Source organism: Castor canadensis, chromosome 9, assembly GCF_047511655.1.
Source record: "Castor canadensis chromosome 9, mCasCan1.hap1v2, whole genome shotgun sequence".
Classification (NCBI taxonomy): domain Eukaryota; kingdom Metazoa; phylum Chordata; class Mammalia; order Rodentia; family Castoridae; genus Castor; species Castor canadensis.
In genome coordinates, this window is record NC_133394.1 from 120,689,980 (window position 1) to 120,715,212 (window position 25,233).

The 25,233-nt window shown below is 35.7% G+C and overlaps 1 protein-coding gene across 6 annotated transcripts in view; it reads left to right on the forward strand.

Moving 5' to 3' along the window:
* Atp8a1 (ATPase phospholipid transporting 8A1) overlaps positions 1–25,233 on the forward strand; it is a 215,317-nt gene that overhangs the window by 90,437 nt on the left and 99,647 nt on the right. For all 6 annotated transcript variants that reach the window (XM_074042343.1, XM_074042345.1, XM_074042342.1 and 3 more), the window contains 7 exons: positions 4,676–4,748; positions 6,651–6,756; positions 8,140–8,222; positions 9,417–9,466; positions 13,283–13,352; positions 19,600–19,684; positions 22,141–22,280. In XM_074042343.1, coding sequence (XP_073898444.1) covers positions 4,676–4,748; positions 6,651–6,756; positions 8,140–8,222; positions 9,417–9,466; positions 13,283–13,352; positions 19,600–19,684; positions 22,141–22,280 — 607 coding nt within the window. The remainder of the gene's footprint in view (positions 1–4,675; positions 4,749–6,650; positions 6,757–8,139; positions 8,223–9,416; positions 9,467–13,282; positions 13,353–19,599; positions 19,685–22,140; positions 22,281–25,233) is intronic.

The following is a 25,233-nucleotide window of genomic DNA, read 5'->3' on the forward strand; positions in this document are numbered from 1 at the left end:
AGAACTATTACCACAGAGATCAACAGGAGCATTTGTTCATAGGAACAGGCTATGGCTATGGCTATGGGCTCATGAACAGGAGCACCCTGGATGCAACCGATATTGGAAGTGAAGCAGAGGTCCTGAAATGACTGGACCACCTCAGGCCTCTTCCCAGAGGGCTGACTAGAAGGCTGCCCATCCTTCAATCCTTCCCATCATTGCACACCTTGGCTTGAGTAGCCCTGCAGCATGAATCTTTATGGTGTCATGCTCCTTAAAGTTGTTGATTCTATGCTCCATGGTGAGATTGGAGAACTAAGTGAGGACACCACAGGTGCCTCCCAGTCTTATCTAGGGCACTGCACACACCTGTCTTACAGCCAGTCTAGCCAATACAGGGCCCAACTCAGGTGTATCCCTATAGTGGGTAGATACAAAAGTAGACTCACATGGCCCCATTGACATGGCTTAGTGCTAACAAAATGCTATCTCTTCTCCCTGATACTCAGTTAAGTCAAGAAAATGATTTGTAGAACCTTTGCCTCTGTCAAGTTGTGCTTATGTACAGATTTTTCAGCATTTCACAATAGAAAATGGGCTTGATGATCCCTTATTCTCTGTCCATGTTGTAAACATGTTTAAAACAAGTTAAAGGCACATATGAAAACTCAGAACTTAAATTTTTGTCAACTTAAAACTTACCTATCAAATTGTAATGTTTTTAAATGAAGATATTTAGACCTGTATTGCAAGTTGTGTATTTTTATCTGTACATCAGTGAGTGCAGACTGCTAGTTCCTAATACACACACACACACACACACACACACACACACACACACAATTTTTTGTGCTTAAACAGTTCTCTCTACTCAGGACATTTGAAATGTTAAAGAATTTCAAGTTTGTCATTCTGCTTGCTTGATAAAGCATGCATGCATGTGTTCAGTCAGCAGTGGGTCCGGGCTGCTGTCCTTACTCTGCTCATTAGCGTGGTGAATTTTGTTTTTAAAAAAATAGTTCTGTACAGTCACACTGTCTTTGTCTTTTATGTTCATGTGTCTGATGTGCATTCGTGCATAATGTGGACATTTAGCTTATATGTAGGGTATGCACACAGTCTGGATGGCTGACATAGATTTGTTGTTTTTAATTTAAATTTTATTTTTGAGATCATAACACAGTAACATGTTGCAAATTCAAAGAGTGTAAAAAAATGGAAATTTTTTCCCTCCTCCTCTTAGAGCCCTCAATTTCCACTTGTAAAAATAGCCAGTGTGACCAATTTCAGGTGTATCCTTCCAGATCTGTTCTAAAATATACATATGTTTTTTTCTTATTTTTACAGAAAATGAAACAGCACATACTGTAACACTGTTTTGTACCAGCTTTTCATTTGTCAGTGAGACTTCCATATTCCACAAAGGGCTGCCCTTTTTTGTGTGGTATTCTAATTGTGGATGGACCACAATTTTATTGTTCTGTTTTGACAGTACTAGAGTTTGAACTCAGGGCCTCATGCTTGCTAGACAGGCTTTTTGCCTTGAGCCACTCTGCCAGCCCTACCACAATTTTTTAAGCAACATCCCTGATCGATCTTATGGGTTTGCACCAGGTAACTTGTAAGTATAGTTATTGCCTAGACTGGGATTACTGGATCAAAGGATTTTAATTTGTTTTACTCAGTTGCTCTTTTTAGAAGTTGTATATACCGATTTCTGTTCCTACGAGTTATACTTTGTTTCTCCACAATCACAACAGTACAAGTTGTCAAGCTTTATTTTTGCCAGATTAATAAATTTAAATATCATTTCTGTTATTATGAGGTAAGGTTGAATATTTAAAGTCACTTATATTTCCTTCTCTGTGACTTACGTGTTCATAGCCTTTTGCTCATTGTTCTATGTGTTGAAATCTTTTTTTTTTCATTCTATGAGTTCTTTTTATTTCACAGAAATTCACCTTCATTGTATAAGTTGGAAATATTTTTCCCAGTTTGTCATTTGGATTTTTATTTTGCTTATAGTAGCTTTTGCCATGAAAAAAATATTTACCAGTCAGATTCATTTGTTTTGTTGTCTGAACTGCATGTGAAACCTAGGTGTATCCCACTCTTGTGGGGTTTTGTTGTTGTTTTGCTTTTTTATTGTGCTGGGTGTGGGTACATTGCAGCATTTACAAAGGTTCTTACAATGTATCAAAAACATCATACTTGAACTCCCCTCCCCACTGCTCTCCCCCATCCCCTTTTTTAAATTTTTCTGTAACTTTAGTACTTTTATTATATATTTAATCCATTTGGAGTTCATTTTAGCTTAAAGTAAAACTTCCATTTTCTTTTTTACTAATGAGTCTCATGCTGACTTGAATTTTTAAAATTTCATAGTCTAGGGTTGAGAGTAGTTCCGTGGTACAGTACCTGCCTACTTTGCACGAGGCCCTGGACTCAACCCCCAGGACCACACACAAAAATAAATTTCATAGTTTATGTTGTCATATATGAAGACAGGTATTACTGATTAGGCCATATACTTTCTGAATTTTCTCTTAATTTTCATTGCAGAAGAGAATTCTTCATTTTTATCTGATCAGGACATAATTATTTACAGTATACTGTAGTTTTTAAAGCCTGCAGGAAGCTGCAGTTTATGTGAAACCATGGATTATGTGGTCATTGTTCTCCTTACCATAACCTGTTATATTCCCTGCCTTCCTGCTTATGGCAGGGCACCATCAGATCTTCACCTCCTTATGAGCAAAATGTCACTTGGAAATCTCTAGAAAAAAATAAAACAAAATGTTAATGTTGGTTTGCATTCTATATACAAAAATGCCAACTGACAGTTTCAACTATTATTTTCACTTTTATTATAGTTCTTGATTTTAAGTGACATGAGCTCTTTGATTTTATTGTTTATTTTTACCAAAAGTGAATGTTTTGTAAGATTTTGGAGTATGGTGATGACTCTGTGACTGAGCTGTCCAACCCAAACTGTCAAATGAGAAGATGAGTTATTTCTACTTCTTCATGACATTGGGAAGGAAGCTACTTTCTGGGACAGAAAAAGGGTTCCTTTTTTAAGGGTTCTTACTCAACAATATCTGCAGTGGGTGCCTTCATTGGGGAAAAGAGAATGGAATGTATCTGTGCAAATATTACAGCAACTGTAATTGTCCTTTTCATGAAGGAAAGAAATTAATAAGACATATCTTCGACTTAAAAAGGCTTTTAGTCTGGAATTCTTTGGAAGGAAAATAGATTTCCTCACATAAGATGTGATTGTGTTAGGCAAGTGTGATAACCACTACACTACGGAAACCCCAAAAGATGTGATTGTGAATATTCCTTGACATTTCAGTTTCTCTAACAAATAAATTAGAAAGGTATAACTATGAACCATTAATGAATATATTTTAGTAATGGAAATTTCATAAAGGTCCAAGTACTAAACTATTTTTATTTATAGGAGAAATGAATGGTAATTTTTCTTTCTACCCATTGAAAAGTCATTTTAAAGTTCTTGGATCCCATTCTTAAAATTAAACCAATAGTATCAGTAACTTTGACAATTCTAAACTAAGGCACTCTAATAAAGATGCATAAAATTATAATTTTAAGAGCTAATGAACCAAATTACTACATGTAAATAAAGATGCTATCTTATTACAAGCATGCTACCTTTATTGGTTTGGGGAATCATGTGCTTCACAATATGTTCAAATTCTGTTTGGTCATTTCTCTTTCCTTTTAAGCTTTTGGCTTTAACATGTGAAAGTCTTGTTATTTGTCACACTGGCATTGTTAACGCTATGTAACCTATAAAAATTGTGATTAAAAGCTTTCTGGATTATAATTCTTTTTGGAGATACTATTTTTTCCTTGGTGAATTCTGAAATTTGCTTCTCCTGTACATAAAAATTCATATGTATATTTTTACTCTTCATTTCAAATCTCTTGTTTAGACATTTCCATTTAAATATTCCTTGTTTTTCCTTTGAGTCTCTTAAATGCATGGCTGTGAGTTTAATGATAGGTTATAAAGGTAATACTGATTCTATTTGTTTCATATGAAGTATATAATACATTTGCTAATCTGAAGGTTGCTGCTCTGTGTACCTTTATGATTTTTTCCTTATATGTACAGATTTTATATGATCATAAAAATTTGCTGAGATATTTGTCAGTGATAGATGTTGATAGAAAATATGAACAGTTTATTGTTCTTGTTTTTATGTCATATAATAACCATGGAGTATTTGTCATTAAGCAAAGATGTATTATATGGCTAAAATAAAAGGATTAATATTGCATAGCAACTTCATTAATACTCAGAATTCTACAGAATTGGAAATATTATGGATATAGAAGAAATTCAGTTCCAGATATTAAGGCAGTTTTGTTATATTTTAAATTTTTTTATTTCATGTGGCTGTAATACAATAACATTGGATTCTAAGAAAATGAACTGTAAAATATTTTTCATTATACTGCAAATGTCTGTCATATTTTAGAATGCTTGAATATGTTTTATGATATAGCTATGAAATGTCCATGATGTCTTTACAAACTTAGCCCAAGATATATTTAATCCATTAAGGATATGCAGGCATAATGATTTACTTGAAAAGTGAGTTACAACTATGTTGGTGGGCTTGGATAAATGAACCAGATTGGCTTTATTTTTTCCCTTTAGGCAGAGCTCACAGATTGGAGATGAAAAAACATTTAGTGATTCATCATTGTTAGAAAATCTCCAAAATAATCACGTAAGTGACATAAAACCATTATATTTTCATGAACGGATAAAAACTACTGATTTTTTTCTCAACTATCGTCCATGTTTATATATTTCTTGTTTTTACTTTCATGATCATTTTAATAATTACCAAAACCCATTATTGCTAAACCCTTTTTTACATCACTAACATGAATTCATGGTAGTTGGAAATTCAGTTTTAATATTATCATTAATCAGTATTCTAGCTTTTCAGAGGGCTTAATTTTAAATAATTATAGAACTCTATTTATATAAAACCAACTTACTGTTACCAATTTCAACATGACTGTAGATATGAATTGCTTCCTATTATTAATACCATAAACCAGTGTCAAATCTACAGTAGGAACTGGTGATGTCTGCCACCTAATGTGTACATCCTCCTTACGAAGTTACTGATACTTAACTCAAATTCAGTTAGTTTAAACTACAGGGTTTCAGTAAATTACTCCATCACCGTCACCTATCTTGTTACTCTAAGAATGAACGCTTGCTTTTAATACCTCTTTTTCTCTCCCTGTCCAGATCTCCTTTAAGTCACTAATCCCTCATCAGTACTGAGTTGTAAGACATATCCTAAGTATCTGCTGCAGTTTATTCTCTCCCTTATTAGCCTGTCCAGACCACCAGAAGCCCCTATGAGAATTACTGCCGCGGCTTCCTAACCAGTCTCCTGGTTTGCATTTTCACTCCTCTGTAATTATTACTGATATGGCAAACAGAATAATGCAGTGGAAATCGACTCTCAGCACTTCCTGTACAAGACCACTCTCTGGCTGCTCTTTTCACTCACAGAGTTTTGTGATCTGGCACCCACCCAGTACTCCACCCTCCCTTTGAGCTACTTTTCCCTTCTTCTCCCTAAGACCACAGTGGCCTTTTATTTTCTCACACACTTCATCTTTCTTTCTTTAGAACCTTTTCAGTAACATGCCATTCCTCCCTGTTGGAAGTCACTGTACCCAGTTCTTCATGAGGCTAAAACCTCATCTGCCTAAATAGCTCCTTATCTTAAGAAGACTATCTGACTCTCCCAAGTCACCCGTGTGATAATTTGCACATTCTCTTTAGCATCCATCCATAACAAACTGTTACATACTGTAAATAAATAATGCTTGTGTAAACTTATGTTCTGTCTTGCCCCTAGTCTAAGCTCCACATAGTTGGGACCATGTCTATTTTGTGTATTCTTTTAGATTGAACAGTTTTTCAAATAATATTCTGATTTACCTTTCCAATCACTTTTTTTTTGCCCAAGAGCATAGAGATATGTTTTTTCTCTGTTCATTTGAATGACATTTCTCTTCATCAGAAGCCAGATGGGGAGGTGTTTAATTTTAAATATCTGCCTTCTTTCTGCTATGAACTTTGAGTTCCTTGCAGAAAGGACCCATTTTTCAGTCTTCCTCAGGCAGTAAGAATCCTCTGTACACAGGAGCTTCTTGTTTATTTCTTGTAGTAAAACATGAATCAGGTTAAGCTTACCATTTTTAAAGACAGGGAGGACAGAGCATTCCAGAGAAATCCCCTGTCATCATCACCCCAAACCAAAGTAAGAGTAAATGCCTGAAATTTAAACCCCATTAGGATTTACAACCAGATAAGTGAACATTTTAGAATTTCTCTTCTATCCTTCAAGGACAGGATTCATTGTTGTTTTCCACCATACTACTTCAATGTGACAATGAAGTTATCTTGTATAAATGTTTAGAAGCTGATCAGATTGTACAAGAATGAACAATTTTGGTTGGGTTTTATTCATAATAGATATTGGCTGTAATCTCACACCCCCAGTGTTTCTCAGTGAAATTCTTAGTTGGTGGACATGAAGTAATATTACTGTCAAAATGTTTAAATGGAAAGGGCTAAATTCTGTGCTTATTTCTCTTAGCCAACTGCACCTATCATATGTGAATTTCTTACAATGATGGCAGTCTGCCACACAGCAGTACCAGAGCGAGAAGGAGAGAAGATTATTTATCAAGCAGCATCTCCAGGTACAAATGAAACAATCATGAAGCATTTCTCTGTGGAAAATTGCTCTGAAATTTGGAATTATGTAGATAAAAATTTAGAAACTTGAAAATTTTTTTCAAGTTTAACTTGAAAAATTAGATAACCAAATTATGTTTTTAGATAAAAATTTTCAAATACTATTTAGAAAAATTTTGGCTTTCAGGATTAACTATGCATTAAAATATGTAGCATATATAATTTGGTATATATAATTTTTGATATACAATATAAATAACAGAAAATTGAATAATAAATTCACATAAGTGAATAAAAGTACTTTTTAGTATGCATAATCATTTTCTCTTTATAAATATCTAAGACTACTAATCATAAAAACATTTTTGCACATAAGCAGACTGGAAAATAAGTGTCTGTTTACCTAAAAATAGTGATATATGGCTCTGCAATATCAATTTTGCTCTTTTGAAAATGACAGGGCACTTGTTTTTTTTATGTACTTGGATGAGGAGAGTTTTACACATATAAAGGGATTACATTAAATATTTATTGGTAGTTATCAATATTTTAAATCGAAACTTAATTTTAGACCTATTTTCAGAATAAAATTGGGTAATCAACTTTATAATTGTAAATTTTTTAGGGAGAAAGGAACACACTTTGTATGCCAAACTACTGCCTGTAGCTTGTAGAATGTACCAAATTTATAAAAAGGATTTTAAAAAATAACATTTCATATGATTAGAATAGAACCTATGTGAATATTTTCTTATCCCACACCCTCCTCAGCAATGAAAAGGCTTTATAACACAGTGATGAAAGTGATTAATATATAATAAAACATTCATTCTTTTAAACAATTTAACTTAAATCCCGAATTAGTAGTAGTAGCTTTCCTATATTCAACTTTTTAGGAGGAAAAGGATAGAACTTGAAGAGACAACTTTGTGCAATTCATTTGGGGAGAGGTTTTCTAGAGAATATGTTAGACAAAGGGGTGCATTTAAATTATCAGTGTTAGGTATGTATGGCTAACAGTGAGACTTACTATTCAGAAATGCAGTGTTGGGATCTGTGTGTCTCTCTGAGACTTAAGAGTGTTCTTCTCAAAGGGCTGGGGATGTAGCTCAGTGACAGAGTGCTTGCCTAGCATGTACAAGGCCCTGAGTTTGATCCCTAGCACTGCAAGGGGTGGGGGGAGAGAGACAGAGAAAAAGAGAGAGATCGTTCTCCCCATTCACTTAGCATTGTCATGTAATTTAAAAAAGATTTAATAACAGGTCCCAGAATGGAAAGAATTTTAATTAAACAGAAAATTATATTACGTGATTATGTGAATGTATTTCTCTTATATTTGGGATAACGTTTTTCCATCCTATACTTGATTTCATCTGTTCCCAAAACAGATGAGGGAGCACTGGTCAGAGCCGCCAAGCAGTTGAATTTTGTTTTCACTGGAAGAACACCTGACTCTGTCATCATAGATTCAGTAAGTTATTTTTGTTTTATGTTTCTTATTAACCAAAGTAATATATGTGCATAGCTTCAAGGATATGGTGGTAACCAAAGGACAAAGCTCTGGGTTCAATCCAAAATTGCAAGAAGAAAGAAATAATTAAGTCTATCTGCTGAATTTCTGTTCTGTGCTACATGAGGATTTATCTCTCTTGAATCATCTCTTTTGTTTGTCCTCCCCTGTATTCCCAACATTATTAGAATTTTTGCAATTTTTTTATGAAACAAGTTTTCAGGACCAATTTTTTAAATCAGCAGGCTTGAACAGATGTGACACTAAAGATGATATCTGAATGGCCAATAAGCAGATGAAGAAACAGCATTAGTCATAGGGGAAATGCAAAACCACAAGGACATAATCACTCCATGCCCACTAAGAAGGGTAAATTTAAAAATATTGACAGGACCAAATGCTAATGAGAATGTCAAACAAGTAGAAGAGTCATGTATTACTAGTAGATATGTAAAGTGGTACAATCATTTTATAAAACCTTTTAAGAGTTTTCTAGTAATGGCAAACTTACACCTGACCCAGCAATTATACTTAGTTGCTCAGGAAAAAATGAAAGTTTATGTTCACCACAAGACTTGTAATGAAATATTTATAGCACCTTTATTCATAGTAGCCAATAAGTGGAAACAAACCAAATGCTCATTAGTAAAACGGTAAACAAATTGTGTTGTATTCCTACAATGGGAATATCTAAACATTGAAAAAGGAGTGAGTTACTGATTTATCAACAATATAGATGAATCTCAAAAACATTGTTGAACAAAGAAAAAAAATGCCAGATACAAAGGAGGGCATCCTTTCCAGTTTCATTTATCTGCAGCTCAAGACCAGGCAGAGTGATTTATGATGCTAGAATTTAGTCCAGAGATTGACCAGAAAGGGGGTACACAGAAATTTATGGTGGGTGGGAACATTCTGTGTTTCTATCAGGGTAGTGATCACAAAGACTGTACCTTTGTCAAACTACACAATTTTCATTGAGCTGCACATTGGAGATCTCTGTATTTCATTTAATACAAACTATATAAAAAGAAGAAAAATTTTGTTTGTGTTGATATTTTTACAATACAATTTGTAAAATTGGATCAGTGATAATTTTCAAGAAGATTACGATGTTCCTAACTCTACATAATCATATGTTTCTTTCCCTCATAGCTGGGGCAGGAAGAAAGATATGAATTACTTAATGTCCTGGAGTTCACCAGGTAAAACATCTGCTCTATAATTTGTGTGAATAAGGTAAATTTCCATAACTTTGTTTAGACAAAATATTAAAAATTTCTGTATACTTTTAATAGTCATATCCATGGATAAAATATAAACAGCTTTCTTCAGAGTGTTGTAATGTAAGACTCCTACTGGCAGTTCAGAAATCACTTTGAAGTATAGGTATCTGACTCAGAAATCTAGGATTTAGTCTGATAGCTAGTATGTTAGTCAACTTTCTAATAACATAACAAATGCCTGAGAGAATCATCTTACAAAGAGAGAGGAGGTTCCAGAGTGTGAGCAATTACCCAGTTGCTTGGACTTGTGGTAACAGTACATCTTGGCAAGAGCACCTAGCAGAGCAAAACTGCTCACCTCATGGTCAGGGAGCAAAAGAGAGAATGAGGAAGGGGCCTAGGATTCCACAACCTCTCCATAGCGTACCTTCAATGACCTAAGACCTTCCCACTAGTACCTACCTCTTAAAGCTTCCACCACCTGCAAATAACACTTCCCTGGGACCAAGCTTCCAGCACATGAGTCTTCAGGGGACATTTAAGTTCCAGACTATAACAGCTAGTGATTTGGAAACATACTAATATTGACAGGTGCTAAGATTTATGTGGAGTCAAGGAGAGTCAGAGTTAGGAAAATACCATACTATACTAAGTGTGTGCTCATTGTATCTAGCTCTCTTGAAATAATAGCAACCATATCTATATTTCTGTTAGGTATAAGACAAGTTTCCATCTAGTAGGAAAGAACAAAAAATAAAATGAAGGTCAAATGAAATAATACAGGCATTTAGTTACAAGGCCTCTATTCAGGCCTTAAATGATAGTTTCTCATCCAACCTACATTCTTGGGGAAGGTAGACCTTAGCTGCAAGGTCTTTAAAGATTGTGTTACTGCTCACAGGACACTTTAAAAAAATCAAGTCTACGTGGAAGTTATACTGTTGTTCAAAGAAATAAACATTCACTTGTTTTCTTGGACTTTCTCTTACCTAAGGCAAACTTTTACACAGTCTTAGACATTTCTATGGCAAATTTGATTGATGGGAAGTGACCATATACCAGTGAATAATAACAAAGATAATGGGATCTATCAAACTTACTAAACATTATTTTTTTTACTTGTATGTTCAGAAAGGCTAAAAAGAAAATGGATAAGAAAAACTTGGATAATTAACTAGAATAAAGTTTCTCATGTATATTCCTCATCTCTTTCTTTTCATTTCAAAATAACTATTTTTCCTAACCCTACTTGTTTTATATAGGTCATTTATTATAAGTGTATATTAATTGGCATTTAAATATGGCTTTTGAAAGCACTGTTCTAAGTGATATGAAGAAAACTAAAGCAAGGTTAGGAGTTTCAGTTCTTTCAGAGTTCTATAAGTGATGGTAGGCAAAAGCATGAAAGAGAGAAAAGTAAATATGCTGTTAATGTAGCCTCTGAAAGCTGTGAGTGGGTTACACCAGGATGATGGTAATGAAATTCAAGGGAAGTTGATAGACTTCCTCTGCCCTTTAGACAGAGGTCAGTGGGACTTTACTACGAATTGGTGATGGAGGGCAAAGAGAAGAGGTTAGGGTCTCCTGTGTGAACAACTGGTACACAGGTGGTAAAATGGGATGAAGAATAGGTGTGACAGAAGAGATGTTTAGAATTACTGTGTCTTAGATGCCTGTGAGACAAATTGAGGTGTCCAGCAGGCTGTTGGATGCAAGAGCCTGAAACATGAAAGAGAAGGCTACAGCTGAAATATCCACTTGGTAGTCATTGGTCTAGAAGTGATATTTAAGGCTATGAAAGTGAATGAGATCTGGAGATAAAATATGATGAAAATGAAAGGCTGATGACTAAGCCATGAGTAATTCTAACTATTATAGGCTGACTAGAAAAAGAGGTATCAGGACTGGTAGAGTGACTCAAGTGGTAGAACACCTGTATAGCAAGCATGAGGCCCTGAGTTCAAACCCCAGTACCACTGGAGGGGATAAAAAAGGAATCAACAAAAGAGAATGTTTTGTTGTTAAAGACATAGAGGATAATAAATAGCATAGAATCAAGAGAAGAGGTTTCAAGAAGAAAGTAGTCATCTATGTCAGAGACTGCCATAAGGTTGGGAGTAGGAAAGTTGAACAATATTCATTGAATGTAGTCATTCATTGACATGGTAAAGAGGAAAGCAGGATGGGAAAGCCAGTAAACATAGTGATGGTTTACAGGTGAGCTATGAAGAAAAGAGGGGATGAGTTGAAAGGGATATGACTTGTTGGAAAAGTGGCTAGTTGGGGTGAGTTTTATAGGGGACAGCTAAAGCATGGGATTTTTTTGTTGTTGTTTTTTGGGTTTTTTTTTTTTCAGATAAGCAGGATTCATTATTGAGGAAGGGACAGATTCATAGGACATCAGAGTGAGTTTTAGAATGAGGTTATTGAGAAAGTGGGATGGGAGGTTTACAGACATATCGAAGGAAGGCTTCTGATAAGAGAAGTATTTCCTCTACTATGACAGGAAAAAAAATGGAGGAGATGGTACACAAATAGGTAGCTATGTAGGTTTTAATGGCAGAACTAAAAGGGATTTCATATCTAAGGCTTAGATATGAAATTTAGAGTGTCTAGTAAGGAGGAAGCATAGAGGACTTGGGAGAGTGTAGATAGAAAGTGTGCTGTGGTCTTTCAGAGGGTCAGAGTTTAAGCTTTTTAGAGAAATGCTTGGATTAATGTACAGTATGGAAGAGCTCACTGGTGTTGGATATCACATATTTACTTCTTCCCATAACTAGGTAACTTTTCTCCACAATGTCTGCTGACTGTGATATACCACAGAAGAAGATTCCCATTCACCTTTAGGGATTTTTCTGGGAGAAGAGAAAAGCAAGGACATTACTAAGTTTGGGCCCAATAAATCAAAATTTAGATCAAGAAAGGCATGAACCAAAAGGGCTGAGTTAGAATGTATAAGTGCCATTATGAAAAAGGCCCAAGCTAATGTATTCCTAAAGCACAGTAGTCTACCTTATCTGATTTTTCCCTTTCCATAGTTTCAGTATCCCTGGTCAACTGTGCTCCAAAAATATTAAATGAAAGATTCCAGAAACAAATAATTCATAAGTTTTAAATAACTTCTGATAGTATTTATATTATCAGAAACCATATTGTTAATGGCTTAGTATATCTGATTTGTAAACTAAACCTTGTCCTAGGTATAGGAAAAACATTACATTATACATATACAAACATGCATGTACATACTTAGGTACGTGTATATATGGGTCAGTACTATCTACAGTTTCAGGCATCCACAGGGATAAAGGGTGTATCCCCCTAAGATATCCCCCTCAGATAAGGGGGGGCTTCTGTAATCATTGAGAAACAATGATGAATGCTTAAGTTGTTTCTTGAAGTACCAGTTTTTGCCTTTATGTGTGATTATGTACTTAAAACTATCATTTCTGTTTTTAATGAGAGTTGTAAGATACAAGTCATCTTTTAAGATATCAGCTTAAATATTTTTTAAAGCCTGAAAACATTAAACCAGGACTCTACTCTGGTGGGTAGTAACTCTTGCAAGAATCATTTCATCAATTTTCCTCTGGGGCAGTAGATGATACCCTGGTGACTTAAAAAACATAATGTAACTTTCAAAGGTACCCAACTGTATACTCCAGGGATAGTTTGTATAAGTGGAAAAACAGGGAAATTTTATTTTTTCATTGTGAGTATTAAAATATGTGAGGCATGACAAACATATATTTGCATATTCTCAGTAGATGACACTGGAATACCAATTTCTTTCAGTGCTCGAAAAAGAATGTCAGTGATTGTTCGTACTCCATCCGGGAAGTTACGACTCTACTGCAAAGGAGCTGTAAGTTTTTATTTTTGTCTTTTATAGTTTTGATTTACGATGGTTTATAATGTACGTGTTAGGCATTCTGCTCTGAAAATGTAACACAGATGCTTAACATGAAGCTGCTGACATCCACTTTTGTTGGCGTTTTATACTAATAGTATTCAATCTCTTCTGGTGAAATGTGGAATTCCTTCTGGGTATATTTGGTGCATTGAAAAAGTTTGGCCTAGGTTATTTTTATAACTCAGTTTTTGATACATAATATTTTTGAGTTTTTTATTGTATAAACTATGTTAGCAGATACAGAAAATATTTTAAAGTTACATTATAATATAATGATACACTCCAGTCTTAACCTAATTGTTTGAAGACCATAGAAATGGAGAGGGGAAAATGGATCACAATTATTGCTATAATTTCCTCATGAGGTAATTACTGTTCATCTTGCATTGTTTTAATTATAACAGAATTTCTGATTATTGGTTGGCTTTGGCATATTGGCAGGTTATATTGACAGAAATAGTAAGGTATACTCTGAATTTTTCTATTTAAAATAGGTTCTCACTCCTGGAAAAATGAGTGACCAGGCCCCTTTTTTGTTATAAAGGTCAGTCAGTATTTTCCTTTAGGTACTTAGTTTGTAAATTTCCAACATGGAACTTTACAATTTTAAACAGTCAACAACTTTGCTTTACGCAGTGGAAACTAGGAAAGTGAATTTAGGAAGGCCAAGTTTTTTGTTTAAGTCCCTATTAATAGTGTTAAACACCTTGGTTTTTAAAGCACTGAAATGCAATTTTTGAATGGGTTGGTTTTAGAGGATTTTGGTAGAACTATTTCATGATGTCTCATGAATTTAGTTTTAGAATTCCTTTGGTTTTGTATTCATAGTGATTCAAATACCTAACATTTATTCATTGTGAATATTTTATCACCAGATTTTGAAAGAACTTTTAAATGTACCTTCAAGCATTTTCCTTTTAGAAGTGGATATTCTTTATGGTGAGCAAGGATTTTGTAGATATGAAGATAAGACCTGAAACATGTCAGGAGCATAAGACTCACCTGGGAGATACATATAAAGAGATTAAGCTACAATATTAAGGCACACTGTAAAGGTCTTCCACATTCTGATGATAACATACACAGTAATAAAGGGAATGAAGAGAGTCTTTCAGACCTCCCACCTTAAATAATTGATATCTTTCTGGTTTATAACCAAATCACATCCTTCCTTTTTTAGTTTTGACAGCTTTCTGTCTAAAAATTTTTGTTTGGGGAGCTAAAGCATTGAATAAGAAGTAAAAGACCGTGGACTTCCCTTTTAATAACCATAGAGATAGTTTACATATATTATCATGCTTATAGCATTATGTTCCTTCCCTCCTATATTGAAATGTGATTAAGCAATAAAGGGGCATAAACATGTGAAATTGCGAGGAATGTTTGAGAACTACTTGCAGTTTGTAGTTTGACCAGAATAGCTGGATATGAGGCATGAGTATGACTTAGGTCTCCCCCTACCACCACCATGCTCAAGAACTTATACTTTTTCTTGATCACTCTTGATACCATTTGGGAAGATGATTCAAAGCTGAAAACAGATGCATGCAGAGCTGTCAGGTGGGCCATTGGTAGCTGTCAGATAGTTTCAGAGAAGACTAGGAAGGAAGATTTAAGACTTAGTAATTAATTGCATATGGGTGCTGAGAGAAAGGATTATCTAGAATCATTACAGAATTTCTACTTGGCTTACTGAGGGGACTATGTGATACCATTTACCAAGATAAAGAATTGGGAGCCACCGTTGGGACATAAGGCAGAGATTCCTGGATTTAACGGGGGAATAAATCTGAGGTCCAGATACAGTGGTAAAACTGTATCTGGGGAGTGACCTGAAATGAGAGGAAAGTAGAAAAACCAGGAAAGCAGATTAAATTTTGAAGGCGAATCTACAAAACCTGTTGATTCCTAGTTAGAGTGAATAATCAACGGGTAGTAAGTACAAAATAAAACTAGGTGAGAAGACTTAATAATACAGCCTAGTCAAAATAGTGTGTTCATATATCAGTATATCTCCTCTATTACAGAGGCATTGCAATGATGGAAATAGTATAAAGAGAGAAAATAGAAAGACAAAACTAGGCTCAAAAACAAGATACATATCTTTGTAGACCAAAATAGAAAATCAGAGTGTCTCATTGAACCAAAGTCTTGAGCTGGGTGGGTAAGAGTCCCAGGCTCTGGGTTCAGAATCAAGGAACAGTGGTTGAAGTTTGGCTTCTGTGGGACTATGGGGACAAGTAGTACTGGCAATAAAATCAGAAGGGAGCCAGCTTCCTTGCTGTGAAGCCAAGGACAGTAGCAGGCTTTCCTAATCATAACTAGAGACTGAAGAAGACTCATGACAGCCTTGGTAAGAGGTAAATGAAACTGCTAAGTTGGCATGCAAGCAAAGAGGGGCAAAGAGGAGCAAAGCTCACAGGCACATGAGGAAATACCATGCTAAAGGAAATATTGGGTAGCACAAACAGTGGGAACAGGGGTTCGGGTCACTCTGCACTGAATCATTTGTATAGACCAGATTGACAATGGATATTTAGAGCTTAACATGGTAAATAATGAAATTCTAAATACTTTTAATCAAAAATAAAGTGGGAGGGTTGGGGATACTTGGAAGATAAATTGGAAATCATAAGTAATTTTTTAAATCAATAAACAGAGTAAACTCTAGACACAGTTGAAGGGATAGAAGTAGAGTTAGTGAATTGGAAGACAGTACTGAAAATTCCATCTAAAATATAGCATAATAAGAGTGGCCACAATGTTTGTGGATGACTTATTTTTCCAATTTTTTCTAGATTTTTTTGTAATGATGATATTTTGCTTTGTTAATTTTTAAATGAAAAAAGTATACACTATACAATTTATATCTATAGTAGTAGCCATCTTAGGAAAAGCTACATTCATGCAAAACTTTAATTTATTCAATAAAATTAGAATTCTGCTATAAAGTGTGCATACTACAGGAAAAATTAGAAACTTGATGAATACATTCAATGCTATAGGAACCTTGAAGTGACAGAAAAATTTTAATTAGATGTTTCTTCAATAAAATTCTATACCAAATACAAAAAAAAATTAAAAAACCACATGTGAACTTGTTCACTTATAGCAATTCACTTTCATATCCAAGGGAAAGTATAGATAATTCTGAATAATACACATGACAGAAAATATTTGTGTTTGTTTAAATGTATGTCTCATGTCTTTGGCCAACATTCCAGGCCAAATCCCAAATTCCCAGCAGCAGGTCAGTCTCTCCTTGTTATCTGACGTCAAGATCATATTCCTTGATGGCAGTTGGCTAATTTATAGTGTCAAACAAAGCTGTAGAGACAATCTTCCAAAGAAAAGAATTTTTATTTTGAACTAGAGCACAAACATGGAATTACAATTCAGGACATATATTTACAGGCCAGGGTGGCCTCTGGTATGCCCAAGGAACAAAAGAAAGGTTGGGGTTTTATTAGGACAGAGAAATTAACTTAGCACTCACAGCAATTGCAGAAGCTAGCAAGCTCTGGTTGGAAGTGATAGCAGTTACCATGTAAAGCTAGACTTATAGGCTCTGTTCTTTTGACAGTTGCTAAGTAAAATTAGTCTTAAAGTTATGGCAGTCTGTTTTGTGGAGTCAATTTTAGTTGACAGTTCCTGAAAAAGGCATCTGTGGACCTATGTGTTTTTTCCCAATGGTCCCACCACTCCAATTTTAGTGTAACGTGACAGAAGTGATTCAGTTTTGCATAATTATTTTCATAACAGTGAGATTATCTAGGTAATTTCAGCATAAATTGCAGCACATAAGTACTTATGTAAGAGTTCTTTGTGTTGGACTACTACCTTGTTATTGGTTATGCTTGCATCTTATGGTACAGTCTTTTTTGGACAATATTGTAGTACTCTAAACAAGTGACATTTCAAGACAATCGAGGATTGCATCAAAATTTTATTATGTTTTTCAATACCTACTGTGTGTAAAGCACTCAGGACAAGCAGTGTTTGAACTTCAGTCTATAAGACAATAAGAACACAATTTTTTAATGAAAATTCACTGAAGAACTATTAATCATGAGTTTAACTTTCCTCAAAGCCCTAGACTCCTACACACAGACTGTAATTCAGCTGTCCTGTGATTTCCCCTGTAGCACTGATCACTGTGATTTTCCACTTTTACCTTGCTGTGGGCCAGGACACAAGATAACTGAACACAGTGAGGATTTTCCATAACCACAGATTCAGTAGGTTCTGAGTCTCATCCTGTAGTGGCATGAACAGGTTGTAGTGTCTGTGAAGGAATATTCTTTAGCTCCTAATTACTCAATACTTGATGTAGCCCTCTACATAAGGAGGTATTAATGCTGATAAAACACCTGTAGGTATTTGGTTCTTACATGTAAGCATGGCCAACCAGTTGTGATTAAAAACATGTAAAACCTTTCAGGCAGAAGACCACATTCTATCCTTTATTAGATTAGTGTTGTTCGAATTAGTATCTAGATTAGTATTGAAAAGCAGTACTAAGATAAAGGTAGAAAATTGACTTTGTCTATTCTAAACATGTTTCTGCACTAGGGTATTGGGATACACAATGGTAGACGCTACTCTTCCTAACCTATGATTTATTACCTCTGTTTTTATGTTTTTAATTTTAAAAAGATTTTCATAGTTTGAAAATGGTCTAATTAATTTCACTGAGTATTTCACTAGCTTTTAGAAAAAAGAGCTCATAAGTTATATACCTTTCCTTCCTAGGAAGGAGCCATGTGGGGAAATTATCATTTCCTTTTGCTTTGCCCCCCTTTTTCATTCTGCCACTGAAAAATGAAAAGAAATTCATAATTGGGGCCTGAAATACTCCATCTGTTCTGAGGTCACTAAGTTCTGTTTCTCTCAAGGGTTCTAAATCATACTCCGTTAGTCTGCTTCCAAGTCTCAAGCCTGAGTCTAGAGACTCCAAAATGGGTAATATCACTGAGAAAGTAATTGCAGGTAAATGATTTATTTTTTCCTGGTCTAATAAAACCGTGAAGTCTGGATACTAAAATTCTTAAAAATATTAAACCAAGCCAGTGAATAACTAAGGGAACAATAGGCAATATATAAGGAGCAAAAACTAGAGAAGCATAAATGGTGTATCAAGCTAAAGCTGAAAGGGACTTTAAAAATAATCCAGTTATTTTATTTTACAGATTAAATAAACTGAGTCTTAAAACTAAAGTGGTATACCAGAAATATTCAGCTACTTAAGGTACTTCACAGTTTGTCCAAGATTCTCCCCGGTACATCCACTAGCCCCCAATGAATTTAATAGTCCTGTGGTATTAAATTTATTCCTCTGTGAACACAAAGGTGCTCCAGCCTTTGAAAGAGTCTGTGGTCAAATGAGTACCATGTAGCCTCCTGAGCGCTCCACTTTGCACACCAACATTTTAAAGACCTCTAGAAGTATCATAGGACAGGCTCTGTACCTTCATTCCAGTCCAGCATTTCCTAAACTTTCTTAGTTCTTCACCATTCTTCCTTGTAGCACCTATGAACCACTTCACAGTATTCCGCAAAACCTTCAAGGATCAGGGAGTATACTCTTGAAGTATGTGAGAAGCAAGTGAGGTATTGATAGAATATGAAATTTTGAACAGTAGGGTAACTAGAAATTTATTCCAAAAGAAGGGGAAGATACAAGGCTAGACCCTTCCTGGGCATCCACAGAGGATTGCTTCCAGAGCCCCACAGTACCAAATCCATGGATGATCAAGGCCCTCATATAAAATGGCATAGTATCTCACATAACTATACACATCCCCCCATACCAAATCATCTCTAGGTTACTTATAACTAAAACAATGTAAATGCTATGTAAATAGTTGCATTGTTTATGGCATGAACCTTGAGAGAAATAAGAAAAGAAGTTGTGCACATCCATTGTAGACCCAACTACATTTTCTATCCATGATTAATGGAATCCATGGCTGCAAAACCCAATACATACACAGGTCCCACTGTAGTTCTTTGCATCTGTAGAGAGTCGGTGTTATGTGTCAACAATAAAAAAAATGACAAATACTCTATGCTTTTAAAAGAATGCGGAAAGTGATGGATTGTTTTTATACAGATTTGCTACTGATAATGTTGCCAACATCAACTTAATTAAACTCAGAATGCGTAATTGAGTACATTATACCTTGTGATTGTTTTCTAGGACACTGTAATTTATGAACGACTTGCAGAGACTTCAAAATACAAAGAAATTACCCTAAAGCATTTAGAGCAGTTTGCTACAGAAGGTGAGAATGCATGAAAATAAAGCATGACTGAGATATAAAGAAATCATATACTTGTGACATTTTAAAGGCTCATTTATTATTTTACTTAAAGATTCCCAAAGTAAAGTATCCAGCAATTATTGTTGATAACCTGTATTTTGCTATGTGCTATTCCCACAGTATTTTGACTTTCCTAGAAAGGTATTTATTAAAATGTTGAGAGACTTTATCCCCATTTTTTAGGTGGCAGGGCCTAAAAATATGTTTTACATTTTTAGAATGAATAAAATTTATGGTTAAAATACTTTTATCTTGTAAATCGGGCAGTTTGTTAGGAAAAGAATTAAAGGTCAAAGAAAAATATTCTAATCTGAATAAGAAAAATAAATAAACTTATATGACTAATGAAATAGCTATTCAATTTAGTAACAATGTAAGACTTTTTATTATATTAACCCCTATCATATGGCAGAGTCTGTGCTTGGCCTGACAACTCAGGGTGAATGAGTTTAGCCCTGTTTCTCTGTCCTCCTGAAATACATGATGTACGAAGCAAACAGTACATGGTGTACAAAGATGATCTAAATGAGAGAGAGGAGAGCAAGTGAGGGTTGTTAAACATTGGGGTCTGTTACTGCAGGAATGTATATGTCACGTCTGATCTCTAACTTGATAGCAGAGATGATAGCTGTATCTAAGTCTTCTATCTGGGTTTTCACTTCCGTTTCAGCTAGAATAGTTGCCAACTGCAACAAACCTCACCCTTCACCCCAATCAAATCTTATTCCCTCCTAATCCCAGCTGAGAAAAGATAGGAATGCTTTTAAAAACACTAGGCAAAAAAAAGGCTTTGAAAAATAAGGATACAGAGAACTCCAAATTAAGAACTTGGAGATATTCATATCTATAGAGTTCGGGTCCTCAGCTATGCTTGGCCAGGTCAAACTACGTAACATACAACGTAAGTTTTGTTTTTGTGATGAGCAGAGGCTTAGTGGGCATCCATCTGCTCTCTGGTTATGATACAGACACTAGCTCTTAGACAGATTTGAATTGGCTGGCCCCACCTCTACCCCTCTCTTTCTGACTCTGAGCTGAATGACATTTCTATTCTGTGGCTTTCCTCAAATAGGTTTTTGAGCCACATTTCCAAAAGAGTAAAAAACATGTCCTAATATGGCCCCACTGATCTCATTCCATTCTCAGGGACTCAGCAATCAGTAACCCTACCCTTTTTACCATAAGGTAGAGTCCTCTGTGCACTTCATGTCCTGTGTCCTTTGCTTCTTGCTTCTGTCACATTCACTTGAACACATTTTATTTGATTTCAGCTCACAAGGCCTGGATTCTCGTCATAGTCATTCTATGAGTTAAATATCCATGAGTGAGGCTTTTTTCTTCTTGGGAACCTAGACAGCTATTTCCTTGTGTGGCTCACAAATGCCCTGCCTGTCCCTTCTTCTAACCCAGGTACTCTTTTTCTGACTGAGGAGGAAGTGAGTCCTGGGAGTGGGTCACCTAAGCTTCAGTCTTGATTGTTTTCCCAGGGCACGTGTCATGACTTCATTTCTGCCACTGCCCCTCACTATACTCTCATTACTATAAATTTACAGTAGTAAAGAACACTAAAAATAAAGTCATGTATCCCAGTAAGAAAGCAGTTCTTCCAGTAGACCCTGCTAGAGTCTCTCTTTCCTCCTCATAGCATCTAGGAAGCCACCATTCTGTCTCAGCCCCTGGTACTGGAGTCACAGGTCTCCAACTGTCTAGAAGCTTCAGTCTAATAGAGAATGCCAGCAAGAAAAACGATGAAACATTGCCATTCACACCATAGAAGTGTTTAGGGATTTTTGCCTGTGCAGTCTGAGTGAAAGGAGGGTTCATTAAAACAATGACTTTAAGAACTTAGAGATTTTTTCTTTTTGAGATAGGACTTCACCATATAGCTCAGGCTGTCCTAGAACTCATGATCCTCCTGCTTCAGCTTCCTAAATGCTGAGATTACAGATATATACCACCACTCCCAGCTAATAGCTGAGTCTTAAAGTAGATGCAAGGCAAACAGTGGAGGGTTGTCAGGAAGGTAGAATGGATAAAAGGTGACCAACATGTGCAAAGACTCCAGTATGTAAGAAGTGAATAACAGAGGATGAGGTTGAAGGCACTTGATGAAACATGAGTGAGCAATACTCGGGGTTTGTATTTCATCCTGGGAAACAATTTGAAGATTTCAAGCAAAGATGAAGCTTGATAGGACTAAGATTTTAGAAAAGTCACTCCAAGTGTGGAGGATGGACTAAAAGAGCTGGGAATTAAAAGCAGGGTGCCAATTTTAAAAGCTAGAAGAACATTAATAGATATTGTCGACTAAGTTTTTGTCATAATTAAATTAGACTTCAAACATGAAGACTTTGTTAAATAATGGAAACATAAGACTTGTGAATAAAATCTTTCTTGATATATGCTGTCTTTTTTAGGACTAAGAACCTTGTGTTTTGCTGTGGCTGAGATTTCAGAGAGTGACTTCCAGGAGTGGCGGGCCGTGTACCAGAGAGCATCCACGTCTGTACAGAACAGGCTTCTCAAGCTAGAGGAGAGCTACGAGCTCATTGAAAAGGTATGTAGGTGACCACTGCTTTGTACAAAAAGTTGGATTTCCAGGAGTTTCAGTCTTTAGTCAAGGGACCAGTAGAATAAAAAGCAAAATATCTTGACACATTTGCTATTGGTTCTCTTCTCCTCATCTAAGCATTAATATATCTTATTGTGGGTTAAGATTTTGCTAAAAAGTCCCTGGGGTTAGTTGTTACTGTGTGGAGATCTTCACTCTTTCCAGTTTGGATCACAATTTAGTCAGTTTAGCCATCTGCCTACCAATGTCTTCCATTGGGCTACCCTGATATGCCCCTATCTCTCTATCATCTTTGTCAGAACTATAAATATCCTCAGTTTCAGATAAAGATACCAACACTGTTCAGCCCAAAAATGGTAGATACACTATAATTGGTTTTGTACCAATAGCTTCCTTAATTAACAATAGCATACATTTTGTGTATTACTTATATGTTAGGTACTATTTGTAGTACTTTAACTATTAATCTGTTTAATCCCTTTGAAGTGTTCATTATCCCTATTTACAGATGAAAAAATCAAGGCAACAGAAAAAGGTTAAGTTATTTGATCACAATTACACAGCCCGTAAGACAGTAAGCCCGATTTCTCCCCCTTCCTCCAGTATTTATGCTCTGAAGCATTCAACCACCTGCACTCTAACCTTTCATTTCCCATTAAGTAACTCTCCAGCTGTCAGATTCCTTCACTTACCCTTGTGCTGCGCAGCATGAAATCAGCCTAGCCTGTAAACTCTAGTTCATCCAGTCTAACCTCAAGATAGGTGAAGGATTTGTTCCTTCTTCCCCTCTATCAAACTAGGGGCTTCCTACATTGAAAGGCAGCCAGCACTATAGACACCTCCTTGGACCGTTTCCCCACCAACTCCCCATGTGCCTTCCCCTTCATATAACATTAGGAAATACATGTTCTAGCTGCAGGTGATTTCTCTGTCATGTACATTTACCACCTGTAACTTGAGGTACTGTATCTCTGTCTCCTCCAAACATTGTGATCACTTTAGGGAAGGGAAGGTTTGTCTCTCACATTATATTGTATATTATGTATCCCTTATATTTTATGTGTTTTATAAGGTGGAGATACCTAGATGCATATAGATATGGTTATATATATGGTATAGAGGTATACAGTTATATAGCTAGATATCACCCCTCTATCGTTTTAATATGATTATTTCTAAGGTGTATGATAACACGTGCAGTACCATCTCCCTGCCCATACCAATTCTAGAGGTATACATATTCATAGTCTTTACTCGTGGGACCAGTGGAATAAAAAGCAAAGTATCTTAACACTGTTCATTCTCGTCTTGTTTCGTAAGTATTAACATTTTAATATGGTTGCTATTCTTTATTAAGAAGGCAAATGCTGGCAGAATGGCTCAAATGGTAAAGCACCCTGCCTAGCAAGTGTAAAGTCCTGGGTTCCAACCCCAGTGCCTCAGAAAAAAAAAAAAGTTATCAGAAAACAAGATTTCTTCTTATTGGTACAGTACCAATTACAGTGTACTGCCACTTTCACACTTACCAGCCTTGGGTTCCTTATCTGTACAACGAGGATATTTAGTTTTGACAGTTGCTTGTTATCAACTGACTTACTGAATCTCTTTCTTATTGCCACTCCCTAACATCTTTATAAATAATTATTTCTTTGAAATATGTGATGAAATGAAACAACAAAGGCCATGACTACAATCTCTTAATCTCTCTAACCAAAGTCACATGTCTTAAAGAATTAGAACAGCATTAATTTTTAAACTTTTGCTTTTCTTACTCTTAAGAATTAAAAAAAAGTCACCTTGTTTGGAAATGCTTCTCTTCTTTCTGTTGCCTTTCTATACAGTGGAATATAATATAGCCTTTTCCTCCATTCTAATGGTTTAGAATTAATATATAGTAGATGAGACTAACAATACATTTGATAACGGATTCTAAGTATATCATTTCCACTTGAAGCAGTGTAGGAAATTCTGCAGCTGAATGCTTAATATGCCTAAAATTTTTATTCCTGGAGCTCATACATTATGCTTTATAGGTTTAACCGTTTTTTTTTTTAATACTTGTGATTAAAAACTTTATGACTTCTGGCTTTTAACTGAAATAGATGTTCAACCATTCTCCAGCAGATGGCAATCATGAGTTACATTCAAATTTAAGTTACCTGAAGAAGTCCATTAAAAGTATATATTTTTTTTTTATTTTAAATATGCACATACAGAAACCTCCCTATGACTGCCTCAACTAAAATAAATGAAAAGGAGAATTTAGACCCAACTCATCTTCACTTTGTGGTAAGCCAAGGGCTCTAACTTGTTGAGAAATCTGAGACCCACAAAGATAAAGAGACTGGGTCCCTCAGTCTGTTCAATATAAGAACCAGTTCAGACCAGGACTAGATCCTTTCCTAGTCCTAAATCTGGCTTATCATGTATTGGTTATTTATCTTTCACTAAATGATTAAAACGTACTGGATACCAGGGCTTCGCAAGCGAATAGGAAAGAGTGGGCCACAGCCCTCTGGGCACCAGAACCTGAACAAGCTGCCTGGTAGGAGACCTGAGGGAACCCAGAGAGGGGCCACAGACTGGTCCAGACTTGGCTTCCAGAGAGGTGATAATTCGAAATGGCCCTCAAAAGACTATTTTACCAGTTAGAGGGGAGTATAAGACGGGTTTTTTTTTTTCTTTTTAACAGGAAAGAATGGACAAAATGACATAGGGGTCTCTGTGACTGAGCTACTTTTCTGAAAAGTGGCTCTGCCAGCCCTGATCCTTCGAGGACTGGAGGGTTTTTAAAATCTCTAAAGCCAGAGCCATATCACTTCATCGTTGGTCTGAGCTTCTACTCTGTTAAAATCAGCTATGGATGGTGTTCAATAGAAGCTGTGGTTCTGCCATTAAAACCACCCTAGTGAAGCAAGTTTCAACATGTCAGACCACC